Source organism: Rhipicephalus microplus, chromosome 6 (assembly GCF_043290135.1).
Source record: "Rhipicephalus microplus isolate Deutch F79 chromosome 6, USDA_Rmic, whole genome shotgun sequence".
NCBI lineage: Eukaryota > Metazoa > Arthropoda > Arachnida > Ixodida > Ixodidae > Rhipicephalus > Rhipicephalus microplus.
Window position 1 is genome coordinate 106,235,877 of NC_134705.1, and position 17,186 is coordinate 106,253,062.

Below are 17,186 nucleotides of genomic sequence, written 5' to 3' on the forward strand. Positions count from 1 at the left end.
AAAGCCCTTCACCGACCTATAGGCTAAAAAGAAAGACCCGGCTGCGCCACTGGAGTGGCCCAAGGACGCTGCATCTGCCTTCGACACTGCCATGAAGGCTCTGGCAGACGCTACCATGCTCATACATCCCGTCCCTGATGCCCCCATTCGTCTCATCACCGATGCATCAAGCGTGGCAGTTGGCGCTGTTCTCGAGCAGCACGTATCCGGTTGGCAGCCCCTTGGGTGTTTCTCGCAAAAACTGAAGCCACCAGAGACAAAATACAGTACATTTGCCTGAGAACTCCTCGCGGTATACCTCGCCATCAAACATTTTCGTCATTTATTAGAGGGCGCGGACTTTTGCGTCGTTACAGACCACAAGACTCTGACGTTTGCCTTCCATTGCAATCACAGCAATTATACTGCACGGGAGATCCGTCAACTATGCTTTATTTCCGAGTTCACTGTGGATCTCCGACACGTACATGGGCCGGATAATGCTGCTGCTGATGCACTATCCCGCATCGATGCCTTGTCGACCCAGCCACCACTAGACATGGAAGAGCTAGCAGCTGCCCAAAGCAACAATCCTGAGCTGCATCGTCTTCGCTTTTCATCGACGTCTCTATCGTTCACAGAGTGCCCGCTTCCATTTTCTACCTCATTATTAACGTGCGAAACGTCTACTGGTATCCCTCGGTCCTTCGTGCCTTCAGCTTTTCGTCGTGCAATTTTTGATCAATTGCACAACATGAGCCATCCTGGTATTCATGCGGCCCAGAAGCTAGTCACATCTCGTTTCCTTTGGCCAAGCGTCAATGCTGATGTCCCACGCTGGGCGCGAACCTGCCTTGAGTGCCGGCGCGCCTAAGTTCACCGTCACACCGTCACGGCAACGTCCCTGTTTCGGCCTCCAGACACAAGGTTTTCTCACGCCCATCTCGACATCGTCGGTCCTCTTCCGTCATCGCAAGGAGCCTGTTACCTGCTGAAATGTGTGGATTGCTTCACCCGATGGCCGGAAGCGTTTCCCATTTCCGACATTACAGCACCTACAGTTGCCAAGGCTTTCACAAACGGCTGGGTGTCGCGCTTTGGATGCCCTTCTGTCGTCACCACTTATCGCGGTCGTCAGTTTCAATCGGCCCTTTTCACCGCACTTGCCAATATCCTGGGCATCCGACACATCCACTTAACGGCCTACCATCCTTCCGCCAATGGCAAGGTCTAACGACTTCATCGACAACTGAAAGCTGCCCTCACTGCTCACCAGCCAAGGGAACGTTGGCTCGACCACCTTCCCTTCGTACTTCTGGGCATCCGAGCAGCATTGAAAGTGGATCTCGGCTGCTGATCAGCCGAACTAGTCTATGGCGTTTCCCTGCGTCTTCCAGGATAATTCTTCGAGCCATCATCGCCACCTTCCACTCACGATGCCTCCGCGTACATTCGAGAGCTGCGCACCACGTTTCGGGACCTTGCTCCTGTGATTCCTGCCGACCAACACCCCCAGCCTGTCTTCGTCAGTCAGGATCTGCATGACTGCAGTCACGTCTTCGTTCGGCGTGACCAAATACGGCCGCCACTAACACCAGCCTATGATGGCCCGTTCCGCGTACTCCATCGTACACCTAAGACGTTCGCGCTGGACATCGATGGCCGTGAAGACGTCGTGGCTACTGATCGACTGAAACGTGCGCATATCGCCGCTCTCGCGGCCGCGGGGTTTCAATCTAAAGTCCAAATGCCAACATCCAAGCATGTCCACTGAGTGACTCCTCTGGTGATTCCTACGGCTCTCGCTCTACGGGGGGGAGCCCTGTAGCGTCTCAATGCGCCGCTCATCAAGGAAGATGAAGTTGGCATTTGGGCCGCGCGGTGGATGCAACGCGATAATAAAAAAATCAGTTCGAAAACTGAACGCTGTCAGGGCTGGATCTTTCCCGTGTTAGCTCCGACAACTCCGTTATGAGTGGTGACTTCGCGCCTGCTCTCCAAAAAGTGGTGACGCCATGAAACGGTCCGCAGCTCCGTACCGCGGGTAGTCATCTAGTGACGCCGGTTGGGAGGTGCACTGCCCAAATACATATTGGCGCTTCGACCTTCATAGGAACTTTAGTCATACTGCAAGAATGCTCCAGGCAGGTCATTTTGGGATTAGACTTCCTTCGAGAAAATGGGGCTATTATAAATCTCCGAGAATCGCTGGTCACGTGCTCACGAAACGAACATTCCCAGGATTGTAAATCTTGTATGATGGCGTTGCGTGTATCTGACGATTAAGTGATAGTACCGCCCCGTTACAGTGTTCTGGTTAACGTACTAAGTTACACAAACCGAACGGCTTTCGGAGTTGTGGAAGGCAATGTGTCCGTGCTCTTGTCTCGTCAAGTATTCGTCATCCGTGGCCTCATAGAAATGACACAAGGACCTGTGAAAATTGTACTAACAAATTTCAGTCATGAATACCAGCACCTCATTAGGCAGTGTGTCATCACTTACTTCGAAGAAATCAGAGACTTGAAAACCAGCTCCTCACTCGCGCTACTCTGTTCCGGTCCTCGCGACGACAAACAGTCTCCGTTTAAGCTTGATGTGAACTGCGCACTCTCGACTTCACAGCGAGAGAGTCTTAGCTCCCTCCTGATTTCCTTCAGTGATTGTTTTGCCATGACGTCCAAAATCAAGCAGACACCCGTCGCAAAGCAGAGAACCATAACAGAGTCGAGTGAAAGACCTATTGGACAACATGCTTATCGAGTTTCCCGCAGAGAACAAGACGCTATCCACGACCAAGTGCAGCAAATGCTTGCTGACGACATCATTCAGCCATCTACAAGCCCATGGGCATCACCAGTTGTGTTGGTGAAAAAGAAAGATGGTACATTGCGTTTATGAGTTGATTATCGCAAACGGAACACCGTGACAAAGAAGGGCGTTTATCCGCTTTCTCGCATCGACGGCTCACTCTACCGCCCTAAAAACGCCCGATATTTTTCATGCATGGATCTACGCAGTGGTTATTGGCGAATTGGGGTCGATGGGCGTGACCGGGAAAAGACCACCTTCATTACTGCTGACAGGCTCTTCAAATTCAGGGTGCTTCTTTTTGGACAGTGCTCTGCTCCCGCGACTTTTCAACGAATGCTGGACACAGTTTTGTCCGGTCTCAAGTGGCAATCGTGTCTTGTCTAATATATGACGTCGTCAGTTTTTCACCGACTTTCTAGCAGCACCTTCAGCGTCTTCGTGTAGTATTTGAGGCGCTACGAACAGCTGGCCTGTTGCTCAAGCCGAAAAATGTCACTTCGGCTGCCAAAAAGTGAAGTTTCTTGATCATGTCCTAAGCAGTGGCGGAATTCGCCCAGACCCCAAGAAAACACTGGCTGTCGCTGCCTTCCCAACTCCGACAAACAAACACGACGTACGCCATTTTCTGGGCCTTTTTGCATATTATCGTCGCTTTGTTCTGAACTTTTCCAAATTAGCAGATCCCTTAAACCAACTCACGAGAGACAACGTTGCTTTTGTGGGGCCCTAGAAAAACACGAAGCTTTTTGCGAGCTAAGACGGCGCCTCGAGACTCATCCAATCTTGGATCATTTCAAGAAAAATGCCGACGCTGAAGTGCATACAGATTCAAGTAATGTCGGCCTCGGAGCCGTTCTTGTGCAATAAAGGAAGGTATCAAGCGAGTGATCGCCTACGCTAGTCGTACGTTATCATCGGCTGAAACGAACTACTCCACCACAGAAAAGGAATACTTAGCTGGCCTGTGGGCCATAGCCAAGTTCCGACCATACTATTACGGGCAACCGTTCAAAGCAGTCACCGACCACCATTCCTTGAGCTGGCTTGCAGGCCTCAAGGACCCCTCAGGCCGCCTAGCTCGATGGAGTCTCCGCGTACAAGAATTTGAAGTTACGATGGTTTACAAGTCAAGACGCAAGCCCCCCCCCCAATGGTAACTGCTTGTCACGTACCCCTGCCCAGTCGATTCCACCAGACCAAACTGACGACGAAAGTTTCCTCATGGCCGTCAGAGCATTCGACTATGCTCAAAAAGAGCGTCATAACACACAACATTGCCCGATCATCGACTATCTCGAGGACAAGCTTGAACAGCCTCCGCGAACACTCAGGTGCATGACTTCATCATTTTTCCTTCGTGACAACGTCCTGTAGGAGCGGAGTTTTGATCCCAGCGTTCGAACAGCCCTACTGGCCGTACCATCTGTGATGCGATACATCCTTAAGACGTGTCTTAACGAACCATCTTCCGGGCATTTGTGGTTCACGCGTACTCTAACACGTATCCGCCACAAGTACTACTGGCTAAAACTGTCCCGTATCGTCAAGCACTACGTCAAAACCTGCCGAGACTGTCGGCGTCACGAAGCTCCGCTCATGAAACATGCTGGTCTTTTACACCCTGTGGAGTCACCCCGAGAACTACTTCAACAAGTTGGCATAGACTTGCTAGGTCCATTTTCAAAATGTTCAGCGAGGAATCGCTCTATATTATTTGCGACTGACTAATTAACCCGTTACTGTGAAACACGAGCACTGCAGCGCGCAAGCGATGTCGCGGATTTATTCATTCATGCTGTCGTCCTCCGCCATGGTACACCGGCCGTGGTTCAAACAGGCGGAAGCACGGCCTTCACTGCCCAACTACTGGTATAAGTGAAAATACTCAGCGGCACCATACATCGCCGAACGACCGCTTACCATCCACGAGCTAACAGATTACCAGAACCGCTCAATAAGACCTTCACAGACATAATTTCCATGTATGTCGACGTAGACTATAGGAACTGGGACAGTGTCCTCCCTTTCGTAACTTTCGCATATAACACCGCCGTGCAAGAAACTACAGGATTTACACCTTTCCGCCTGCTTCATGGCTGCGAAGTTACCACGATGTTAGATGCCATACTTTTATCTGACGCATTTATGACCACCACCGAAAATGCTGACCAGTATGGGCAGCGCGCCCAAGCAGCTCGACAACTAGCTCGCTTGCGCAATCGCTCTCAGCAAAAACGCAATGCTCATAGGTACAACCTTCGGCACAGAGAAGTCACCTACTACCCCGGAGAAAAAGTATGACTCTGGAGTGCCGTAGGCAAACGCGGCTGCTCCGAGAAGCTCTTGCCACTCTTACCGGGTTCTCCAGCGCCTCAGCGATGTAAACTACGAAGTTATCGCACAGCCCAGCGTGCAGTTCTCCCGTCGTGGTGCCCAGCAGGACACCGTCCACGTGGCTAGGATGATTACTCATGCTCAAGACTTGATCTTGCCTTCATACATTTGAAAGCATCGAGTCAATGCTTTTCGAGAGGGGGAGTAATGACACGAGCGTGTAGTGGGTTTCAGGCTGTTGCGTGGCTAGTGTCATCACTACTTGTGCGTGTCAAAGGATTTGGTCGGCATAAAGACGACGACGAACTCGCGCTGCTCGATCGAAGCTGTTCCGATGTTTGCTACGCTGTTACTTGCACTGATTTTATTACCGTGACAATATCCTTAATCTCGGTTTGTTGCCTGATCCATTCTGCTCTCCTCTTGTCTCTTAAGGTTACACCTATCATTTTCCCTTCCAACGTTCGCTGCGTCGTCCTCAATTTAAGCTGAATCCTCTTTGTAAGTCTCCAGGTTTCTCCTACATGGCTAAGTAACCGCAAGGTGCCACTCTTATATACCTTCCTCTTGCATAGGCGTATCAGTCGGTGGGCGGGCCCCCACTCAGCCCCCCACTGAGAACAATTGTAAGAGGCTGTGCTGAGCACCTCCCCCTCACTTTGAAGAATGGTCACTGTCGGCTGCACGCTGGGAAAACCAACATCTAAGGCGAAGTTTTCCTTCACCACAGTATTCACTTAACTATATTTTACGATGAAAATAAAATGTTACCAGAGAATATTTAAATGTACCGAAAGCTTTCGAACATTTCTGCTGTGACGTTTTCTCTTGAAGGTTCTTTACGGTGCAGGCGGTGTATGCGTCGTTCCCGCTCCTTGTACGGTATATAGTCTGCTTTGCAAAGCTATACGGTGCAGTACGCGAAAACGACTTATACTGTAGCCTGCTTTGTTATAGATGAGAACAAGCAATCAATTTATGGACCAGTCAGACTATTTGTTGCTTCAGCAAACTGATTTTGTTTCATCAAAAATGAATAGCATCATCGCGGCTCTGTCGAAGCTGCTGTGAGCCGATAATTGTCCCGAATCTTTTCAAATGTTTTAGTTTTGCCGTACTATAAGGGAAAAAAAAGGTTTACGCTTTAGTATCTGACAAAAGCGGTCGCCCTTGCTTGTGTTAACCAGGAGCGGCGGCAGAAATTTGAAAAGTGGTGATGAAGAAAGCAATGGACTAGAGTACATACAGTGTGAAGCTCAGCTCTTAAGCTTGCCCAGCCGTGGGGCCCACCGGACCAGAGAGAAGGTGGAAGACTGTGGTTTTTAACACTATGAAGGCCTAGTTAAGAGCTTCGCTAAAAAGTTCTCATTTCATTTGAATTGTCTTTTACAGCTAAAATACAACTCGGACAGCAACGAAGCACACCTGTGACGCGCTTCTTATTTTTCTCTCTTTATCTCAGCAAGGATGAGTTCACAGAGATGTATACATGCAGAAACTGCTAAGCGCCGTTATGCTGCAAGTGAAATGTTTTAATTGCCCTTATATGAATTGAGGTCTCCACCTAATAAAAGCAGCCGCTGCTGATATTATCGGCGGCTAGACTGCTTCAGTTACGTTTAGAAGTAGCTAGATGCTGTCCGGCTATTCCAAAAAGCTTTAGGTATTTTTCAGCACTTGAATGTGCTATATCGTGCACATGTGCTGCAACAAACACCACGACGTTTCACGGATTCGTTACGTCATGTGACAAGCGGGTGATTTCATGGAACACATAAATACCGAAGAACCAATGGGAAACAATGTACCCTAGTGTGGTAAGTAAGGGGTTTTACTCAATGGGCCCAGGTCATCGGACGCACTCAAGACGACCCGATAACACGAAGACATTTGAGGACAAGAACACATATGATGGAATCTCACGATGATAAATGGAAAGTCTACAATAAAGTTCCTTCCGTGCAAGAAAAAAGTTCATGTCGTTACGGTCAGCATGCTTCACTCCCGCGACACCGAGTCTAGAAAACCACATCCACGCACACCATCGTTGCAGTGACCGCAGCACCGGGCAACGTGGCGTTGAGTCCGTCGCAGTAGCGTCCACTGTGAGACACACCTTCTCGTGCAGCTCTCTGGCTCGAGCATAAGTCGATGTCCAGCACCATGATGTCTTCCTGGTGTCCACGTCACGCTCGACCGGGGCAAGCGCCCAGGACACGGGGTCGAAAGCCCCGACAGGCATCGAAGCCGGCTGCGTACGTTCGCTGCACCAGTTTTCTTTCTTCTATTCTTACAGTTAATTTCCCGCTCCGATTTTGCCCCTATGGTGCTCTTGTCATAATCAATATATATATATATATATATATATATATATATATATATATATATATATATATATATATGTATATATATATATCAGCTGAAGAGAGGTAGGTGTCCCCCCTCCCCGCATTCGTGAAAAAGTTGGTATGCCACTGTCTTCTTGAGCGGTAGTGGTAACCTACTATTCATGAGTTGAGAGTGCCTGCCAAATGTGTACCGCCCCAATCTTATTCTAGTTACTCTAATTTCGTGACTCAGCTCCGTGGTTATTACCGGCCCTAAGCAGACGTAGTCTTCTGTAACTACAAGTGCACTATTAACTATCTCGATGCGTTGTTCTCCTCCGAGGGGTTTGTTTATTACTTCCGTATTCTGAAGAAAATTTCAAGACCTACATTTCTGCTGGCTTTGTCTAACTCCGTAATCATGACTTGCAACTTCTCCCTGAGATGCTGAGCAATGCAATGTCATCGGTGAAGCGAAAGTTCCCAATGTACTCTTCATGAACTCTTATCCCTAACTGTTCCCATTCTAGCCCTCTCAGAACTTCCTGTAAGCATGCGGTAAATAGCAATGAGAAAATTTTATCTCCCTGAAATACACTCTTCTTGATTGGTACTTTGTTGCTTTTTTATGGAGCACTATGTTGGCAGTTGATACTCTCTAGATTTTTTCAAGGATGTTTATATATGCTTCCTAGACACCCTGATTCCGCAGTGTCTCCACGACAGCTGATATTTGTACTGCATCGACAGCTATCAAAGGGCTGTCTTTACTACGCCAAACTCCAACACTTGCGATAAAATAGCAAGTGAAGTCGGAAAGGTATGGGCGAAATGACGGTAACGCTAGCATGCTGAATTAGATAAGAGAATACCAGACCCTGGTGCTTGCTTGAGTTTACATTTTGTGCTTTTTTGTGCTGATCTATAGAATGCTTCAAGAAATTGTGACTAAAAAAAGAGTGGTATCGCAAAGCCAAGCCCAACAATAATACATAAAATGCCACTTCTGGTGCGCAATATTTGTGAGGCTTGTTCTTATATCCACATCACTTCCGTTTTGCAACAATACAATTCCGTAGTGTAAAAACTTTGAAAACTGAATTGATTACCATCAAGACAAAGCTGGTATATAGGTTAAAGTTTGAAAAATAAACCATAGAGAATGAAGAAGTTCAAACTCCAAAGCACCACGGTTCTTGTGTTTCCCTACTGTTCTTCGTGTGTTGAACAATAGAACACACAATATTGCTACGCAAACTTTTCACGCCTGAGCAGCACCCAACTTCCTAAACTCCAGCTGACGAACAAGTGTTTTTGTAATTTTTGTATTCTTTACTAAGGAGTATATTAGACGCAATTCAATATGAATGCGTTCTAACAAGCCAATTTAGTTCCACTGTGGAGGGGTTTGGTTTTACATTAGGCCTTTTTGCTGAATAAGTGGTAATCAGATTTTATGTCTTTTAAAATATTATCACAAAAAACGTAGGGCTCTTGTGAGACAGGCAATTATTGATATTCTGTAACGGCGATGTCCCAACTAAAATAATTGCGCACAGTAAGAGCAATTTTACATGAACATGTCGACTGCTTACTTTGTAAACACTGTCGAAAAACTTTGGCTATACTGCTACACTACTTAGACTTAGAGTATTAGAGATAAATGTCTGCGCAAGTTGAATAAATATTTTCAGTAAGTAATTGTTTCATGCTCTGATGTTCTATATATCATCATCATCATCACCTTCATCATCAGCCTCACTACGTCCACTGCAGGACAAAGGCCTCTCCCATGTTTCGCCAATTAACCCGGTCCTGTGCTCGCTGTGCCATTTTATACCCGCCAACTTCTTAAGCTCATCTGCCCACCTAACTTTCTCTCACCCCTGAACCGCTTGCCTTCTCTGGGAACCCAGTTAGTTACCCTTAATGACCAGCGGTTATCCTGTCTACGCACTACATGCCCGGCCCATGTCCATTTCCTCTTCTTGATTTCAACTATAATATCCTTAACCCTTGTTTGTTCCCTAATCCACTCTGCTCTTCTCTTGTCTCTTAAGGTTACACTTATCAATTTTTTTCGAGCACAAATGCGGTATCGGGTATACTGCCACTAATATAGAATAAAATGTTCCAACATATTGACGCAATTATCTATAAAACAGAATATTTTAATTATTATAGCCATATTAGAGAAAACCTAAGTTGGAGCAACCGATACAACGCGTCTATAGTACAACAAAGCACAACATACAAGAGAGATGATTCGTTCAAATCACGATTCATAGGTTGGACAAATATTTGTATGCGCTTGCGTCCAATATTCAATATTCATTTTGGTTGTCTCGACATTTCAGCCTGGGTCGCCTGAGAATCCGGGAACTATTCACCCTAGTCCATCTCAGGCAAGTATTTGATCCTGATGAACACTACGTGGTCACCCATGCTTAATGGGTCATACATTGTGCAATATAGTTTGCCCTATTATCATCGTGAGCTTCATCGTCACGTTGCAGGTTTTTTACAGTGTTGCGGGAAACTCCAACAACAACTGGTCTAACTGTTCTGAAGGAATGAAAAGTTGACTTCGTGCAAGATCAGCAGCACTTTCACTAAAAACTATGGAATAAGCAGCTCAATTGCATCCGCTTACCTATAAATACTCATTCAATTGCAACGGCTACATTGTATGTGCATCTACACACTTCCATTTCTTGGTCGTCATACCGTTCTCTTTTCAGAGATGGTTGGCCGCAGCGTTTTACGGTGGTTTGATTCCTGCTGAAAGGGCAAGTTTTCATTTTCTTACTCAGTACAGTATACCGAAGTTCGAAGAATGCACAACTTACACAAGATGCACAAGATGTATTTATCTAATTTCTTTTTTATTAAATATAGTACCATTCCTTAGATGAGACCACTTACATATGCACCCTAGTGAAGAAAACAGGACTAAATAGGTCCAAACGAATGCTGTAGAAATATTGTAGTTCAAAAAACTCATCTACCAAAATATCCATAACTTGATTTTTATATTACAAAGAATACCAGTGGTTGGACCATACAATAATTTTTTTTTACTTTAATAGCCTCAATGATAACACTATAGAAGAGTCACTGTTTTTACTCACATATATCGATGTTCTAGTGAAATTCCTATAATCACGCATTGTTAAGACCGTTAAGACCGTGTCAATACCGTCACAATAATACTTGAGGTACATTGCAACTCTAAGGGCTTTGTTTTCTTTGTCAGGCACAATATTAGTGAGGACCTACAGAAATTATTGCCTGAGAAATCGCAGCGGTCATTATTGAAAAATATGATGTAGGTGTGTAGAAAAAAAGTTGATGAAAAGAGAACTCGCCTCCGGCAGGACCCGAACCTTTGGGCTTCAAATAACACACCAGATGCTCTACCACAAAGCAACAGTGTCGGGTCATCCCTCCTTACACATTAGAGGGTGTATTGGCGTGTTTATTGTCAGGGCGTAAGCTATAACGGTTGAACGTGCCTATCTACTCTATAAAATGAGTCGAAGGTGCCTACTTCGCTTGACTTCAATCTCCGACGGTCAAGCTTTGGGCCCAGCCAAGCACTCGAGACAAACCACGATCGTGACGCTATAGTGAACCACCTCCAAACTGTTTTCATTCGAGCGAGCACCACCTTTTCAACCACGTGGCCATCCACTCCACGCGCACTTCACTGTATTCTCGCGACTCGTGTCGCAGCCCATCGTCGTCTTCATCTCCTCGCATGGCTTGTCCACGCGCTTCTGCCTAATGACTTGTTCCTCTACGTCCAAGTCGGCACTCTCACCACACCAAACATGACAAAAGTAGCGTAATTCTCGCCTAACAATAGGTGGCGTCATTAGAAGTAACTGTAATCTATTGCGAAGATTGAAAAGTGGGCGACGCATTTAAGCTAGAATAACTTCCAGTAACATACCCTAAGAATTTCCTGGCAATATTTTTTGTAAGTGCTGATAAGTAATAATGGTGCCTTAATAAGCAAATATAGAGGCATATAGCTACCTTCTGCATTTGTGTAAAGACATAATTTGCATTAAAGTGTGGAATTCATTTGTGCTATCAGTTGTTGAAGCGGCATTTTCTTGTGTAACTGTGCGTTTCTTCTGGACAGTGGCAAAAATTTGAAAGCGGCCGTGAAGGCCATGTTAACCATACCTCGCCTTCAATAATTCTCAGGACGAATAAAACATTTTGCCTGGTTTGGGTACAAATTTTACAGAAACTAAGAATATTTTCTTATCAATAATCCATGTAGACTTTCTTGGGGCTTTGTGACACAACAAATGGCTGTCTTCTTTCCCCCTTTTGACCTTTCTGTCACCATGCGTGTTTTCGCAAAACTCATTTGCAATACTTCTGTTCATCTGCTTCGCGTTGTTCATGTTTTCACCCTGGCACTGCCGATTCCTAGGTTTAATGTTAGCTCAGTTGGTAGAGCGAAAGCAATAAAAAGCCGTTGGTTTTGGGTTTACACACTGGACGAGGACAAGTTTTTCGGCGACTCAGAAGCTTTTTTTTCTGAAAAATTCATGCGCATTTTTTCGTGCCTTCGTGTTATGAAAATTGGTGGTATTATTTTGCTGTCTTTGCTATTCCGTCAGCTTGTGGGTTTCCGCACAATTTTCTCGCATTGCTTCTGTCAATGTGCTTCAAGATGTCGATAAATTCGCGCTCGCGTAGTTCATTGTTTGGTTTATGGGTAGCCTAATTGATAGCGACCCCCACGAAAAGTCATTGGTTCAGGGATTTTACTCCACACCAGGATAAAGTTTTTGACTACTAAGATGCTTTTCTTTCTGAGATATCCGTACGGAATTTGTTGTGGCTTCGTGCTACAACAGGTGGTCGTCTTCTTTCGCTTTCTTAAAAAGTACATCCAATACTACCAATACTCTGCCCTAATTCAAAGCGTCATTGTAACTGTGCGCCTCTATGTCTTTTGAGTCATCAGCGGTGAAAATTTGGTCGGCCGGTGCCTTTTACATTTATGCCTCTTTCTTTTTCATTCTGTTTGTATTCTGTACTTCAAATTTTATAGGCTTCTCACAGTTCTCCTTTAAACTTTTTGCGTTGCGCACTGAAAGCTAAAAGAAGGCTGCTGGTCACTATAATCGTGAGCCCATAAATATATTTCATGGTGCTTCTTTGTTCATTTATGGTGTGAATCTGAGGACGATGATCCAACCTGTTGGTGTCTCCTAAAAGCTATCTTCTATAGGGGCTGTCGCTGCAGCGCTGATGACACTTTGAAGCTGGCTGATTTCTATCGTTGTGAGTACGGCCGCTATCGGCAAAAAGACAGATTTATTCAATTGTGCAATCCGTCACATTGCAACTAAAGCTGAAAACTGTAAACAAAGAGTGAACAAATTGGTAGGAAATTATTGTGTTGGATACACTATATTTTGGTGTTTACCGAATATGCTTATCACAAGTGTTTTTTTCGACAACAAACACTAGCATAGATGTTGTGACTTTAATATAGTGCGGCGTTTTTTCTACTTTTTCTGCCTTATAGCTGAAGGTTAGGAATCAACAATGCTCCGAGCGTTCAGTCTGCGAAGAAGGGACATGTTGCCTTAACTACGGTCGCAACCGTAAACGATGTAAACCACTCAGCACACATGGCCAGCCCTGCTCACCCAGTGCTTTAACTACGCTGTACTACGGCGCTTGCCCCTGTGGTCCACTTGAAGGTAAATTTTGTTCTGTTTCGCGTTCGTATAGGCAACGAGGCAGAGCTCTTCTTGTTAACTCACTTCCCGTAGGTTTATAATGGCAAATAACTCGGAAACCATTTCACCATCAAGTTCATTCGTGACGCAAGCACGTGTGAATTGAAACATACAGTGTAAAATTTCGAGGCTTTCTCAGAAGCTTCGCGCAATATAAAAAGTGAATTTGAAAAACACAGTTTTTCAATAGTATTGGAGCAATTGCTATGACCCAAATCTTTGTAGATTTACAGCTGAGATCACTTTTCGGGTTACGCGCAGTTGCGTGTTGTCCGCCACCGCTGCCGTCGCCACCGCCGGTGTCCGTAACCACATTGCGTGATATTAGAAAAGAAACATTGCACCAATGACACAGTTGAGTTGAACCTGGGTCCGCTGGGTGCCAGCCCACTATTTTACTACTGAGTTACGCCGGTGCTTGTACCTTGTGGTAAAACTTGCCTTAGACAGGCATGACCTAGCACAAATGACGCAGTAGGGCTCGTACCCGAGTCCGCTGGGTGCCAGCCCAGTATTCTACCAAGAAGCTACTCTGGTGTTTGTGTCTTGTTGTCACAACTTGCCTTACGCGGGCTTGATGTCGGGAAAGCAATCACGTTAATACGACTTTTAAAGCGTTTTAAAACAGCGAAAGAACAATCAGTCGTCGCACAATGCGATAAGCGTAACGAGTGGGCCGTTCAGTGCTCCAACCTATTGCAAACGCTTGTTCTTGTTTTCCCGAATAATTGCGGCGCATACGCACTACAACCATATTTTCTCATTGTCGTCAGCTACTGCATGGATAATTGGCACAAAATTCCTTGCTGGTGTTTAGCGGATACCAGGCTTCTAAATAAATGACGAAAAATAGCTTATCGAATGCTGAACTACTACCTAAAAGTTGTTAATTAATGCCCTAGTGAGTACCAAGCAAGTGTGGTTGCAGAACGTACCCAATGGGAGTTTTGAAAAGGCTCTAAAAAGCCGCTCTTTGAGCTTTCGCTATGACTGTGATGCGCCTACCTCGCAGGCCTGGCGTTTTTTTCAAAAACGTCACTTGCCGGAAGGTGGTCATAATGCTATGACTGACGTCTTAACATTAATTATGTATTTGCGAACGTAACCTGTGGGTAATTATAGAAAATGAGCCTCTTAAACGTTTTACTGCAAATGGTGTCCTAAGGAGTAACCACAATGGTATGTTCATTTTGACTGTTCAAAAAAAAACACAAATATAGATTTGGTGACTTTCGAACTCCTGTGCTTAAAACGAGTTTTTCACTAAATGAAGCTGTAGTATGATTCTGCGCTGAGTTAGCGGAAGTGTGCTGCTTGTTGATGTTTGCAAAACAAGAAAGCAAGCATGAAAAAAACTATAGAATTGACTATTGCTGATCCCGTTTCATACAGGATTGCAAAGTAAGCAAGGTAACGTCACCAGAGACAACCACCATGGTCTACGCCTCACACACGCAGAAGCCTTTAGTTACCCCTATGTTCATAACTTCGGGAGTTTCTACGTAGACTCCTCCGGCACGCACCACGGAGATTGGTTCAGCGCCATTAACGTCCATAAAAGCGCCACAACAAATGAACTTAGCTTCGCTGAACGTATAATCACGCAAGCAAAGAAGTTCGCCATTGCACGTGCCACCGCATAACAGGTCTCGAGTTATTATCATCGAATCAAGGAGTGCCTGCCACAATATTGAACAGGGCTATAACCTCTACTTTGACTACAAAATTCTTTAAAAAGAGACTTCTTAGGGGCCGCGGCACATCTAACGATCGTGTAAGCTCGGGCTTGCAGAATCCTTAACGGTAATGAGGTGGCCAGTGCCACAGCCTGAGCTCCGACTCTCCAGACACCATCCTCATCCCGATCCCGTACCAATCCGAATCTCGAAACCAACCCCGTTTACACGTTTGAGAGGATCACATAATATTACTGAATCGGCTATTCCATTCATTCGAAAAGATGCGAGAGCCTCAGAAAGGAAGAGGAGTGAATACTCCTTCGCCTTCACACCAAAACTCAATAGATCCCGGCAAACTTAAAGTACCTTAGCCTGGTTTGGACGGGAACTGGCCTCACTGTGGGAGAAACTCCTATGACAATTATCGCTTGATGTGGGCCTAGCAAAATACCCCAAACCTCACCTCTCCACTCAACCTTCCCGGAAGGACTGGATGGCAGCCAGCCCCGCCGCGGTGGTCTAGCGGTTAAGCTACTCGGCTGCTCACCCGCAGGTCGCGGGTTTGAATCCCGGCTGCGGCGGCTGCGTTTCCAATGGAGGTGGAAATGTTGTAGGCCCGTTTGCTCAGATATGGGTGCACGTCAAAGAACCCAAGGTGGTCGAAATTTCCGGAGCCTTCAACTACGGCGTCTCTCATAATCATATGGTGGCTTTGGGACGTTAAACCCAACATATCAATCAATCAATCTAATCAATAGAAGGCAGCCATGTCCGGCTACTCAGACCAGACGGCTCAACAGTACTTGTTCGAGCATGCCCGGGCCACTGCCGACGCCAATGAGTTCCCGTAAGCAGGAGACAACCAATTTTTGTACTTGGTGGACCTTGAACGACCACTACCCACCTACCTTTACTTAGGTACTAGAATGATTGTTTTTATGCGGTAGTGGATAACCATAAACCAAAATAAAAAATCGCAATTCAGTATTCATTTTGAAGATCAAGATCAATATCAATATGTTGTTGGAATCTTATAACCAATTTATCATGCAAAATTGAGTGTATATGACAAATAAGGCACTTCTGAAAAGAAACGCTAGCTGAAATTTTGCTCAAAGTTTTACCCTTCAACTCCCGTCTCCACCATCTTCTCGAAAATACTGTTTTAAGACTGCCCCCGGCTAGCTGAAGTAAGTTTGAGACTCGAAGCGTAAGCCGTCAAGAGGAGGAGTTCAAAGAGGGGCCTGCAAGGCGAGCGCAAGTTACCGGCACAATAACCAGTGAATCGATAGAGTAGATACCTCCGAAGGTATGGTTGTGGGATTAGCAGTGTGCTGTCAAGAGAAGACTGTCGACGTCTATCATAAGTGGCTACGGCCATGTTGCATTGAATTCTGCGTTGAGGGGGGATATTTGTGCTGCTCTTCCGCTTGGCTACAAGGCAGAAAGAAAATTAACAAATATTTTCCTCTTTTGCAGGAACTTGCATAGACGGCCTTTGCATATAGTTGAAATTCATAAAACCATTGTTCGCACTATGTCTTAACGAAAGTGAATGGGCTTCATTTTGGATTACGTAAATACGACTGTCTTGCACATCGAATAAAATTGGATACGATCCTACTTCTTACAAAACGAAGAAAAACTGTCACGTTTGCTGTCTCTATTATTCATCGCAGCAAAACTACGTCCGTTGTAGACCAAAGTCTTTTTTCATGGCACGCTAGTTATCGAAGCCCTGTGCAGCTTGCTACCACTGCTGCGGTAGATGTTTATGTATGCATGATATTTCACCATAAAACTGAACATCTCAGGGCCTAAACGCCTTACTTCCAGACGTGCATGCCACAAGGAAAATAATTTGTTCCAGCTACTTTTAGGAAGTCTAATTTCAGCAGTTCACCTTACCAAAAGCTTTCACACTGTTTTTTTTTCTCAAACACCGTTCGCGATTGGAATGGTGTTTCTCTGGCAGTAATATGGTACTGCAGTTTTTTTTAATTTCTAGTAAAAATTTCTTTCTTTGATTCATGTGGCATATATGCAAATAACTTGTTTACCTTAAAACGTTTTTTCAACTACCAATTTGTCTTACATTTTAGTTGCCTGTGTAGGTAGCTTTTTGATTACTGAGCAGAACCTTTAGCCTGCAGTATCGTAAAGCACTAACACAAAGAAATTGGGACTGTCTGAGCATCACAATGACCATCACTTCCTGTCATGCTTTCTCGGCAAACGCGTACCCAAGCCTGTCCAATCGCAAGTCAGCTCAATTATAT

General features: G+C 45.4%; 1 protein-coding gene across 4 annotated transcripts in view; it reads left to right on the forward strand.

The window, feature by feature from the left end:
* The window catches only part of LOC142765410 (uncharacterized), a 56,246-nt gene extending 39,688 nt beyond the window's left edge, over nt 1-16,558 (forward strand). For all 4 annotated transcript variants that reach the window (XM_075866385.1, XM_075866384.1, XM_075866386.1 and 1 more), the window contains 4 exons: nt 9,812-9,859; nt 10,196-10,243; nt 13,012-13,189; nt 16,387-16,558. In XM_075866385.1, coding sequence (XP_075722500.1) covers nt 9,812-9,859; nt 10,196-10,243; nt 13,012-13,189; nt 16,387-16,415 — 303 coding nt within the window. In that variant the 3' untranslated portion in view covers nt 16,416-16,558. The remainder of the gene's footprint in view (nt 1-9,811; nt 9,860-10,195; nt 10,244-13,011; nt 13,190-16,386) is intronic.
* Nucleotides 16,559-17,186: the final 628 nt, after the last annotated feature.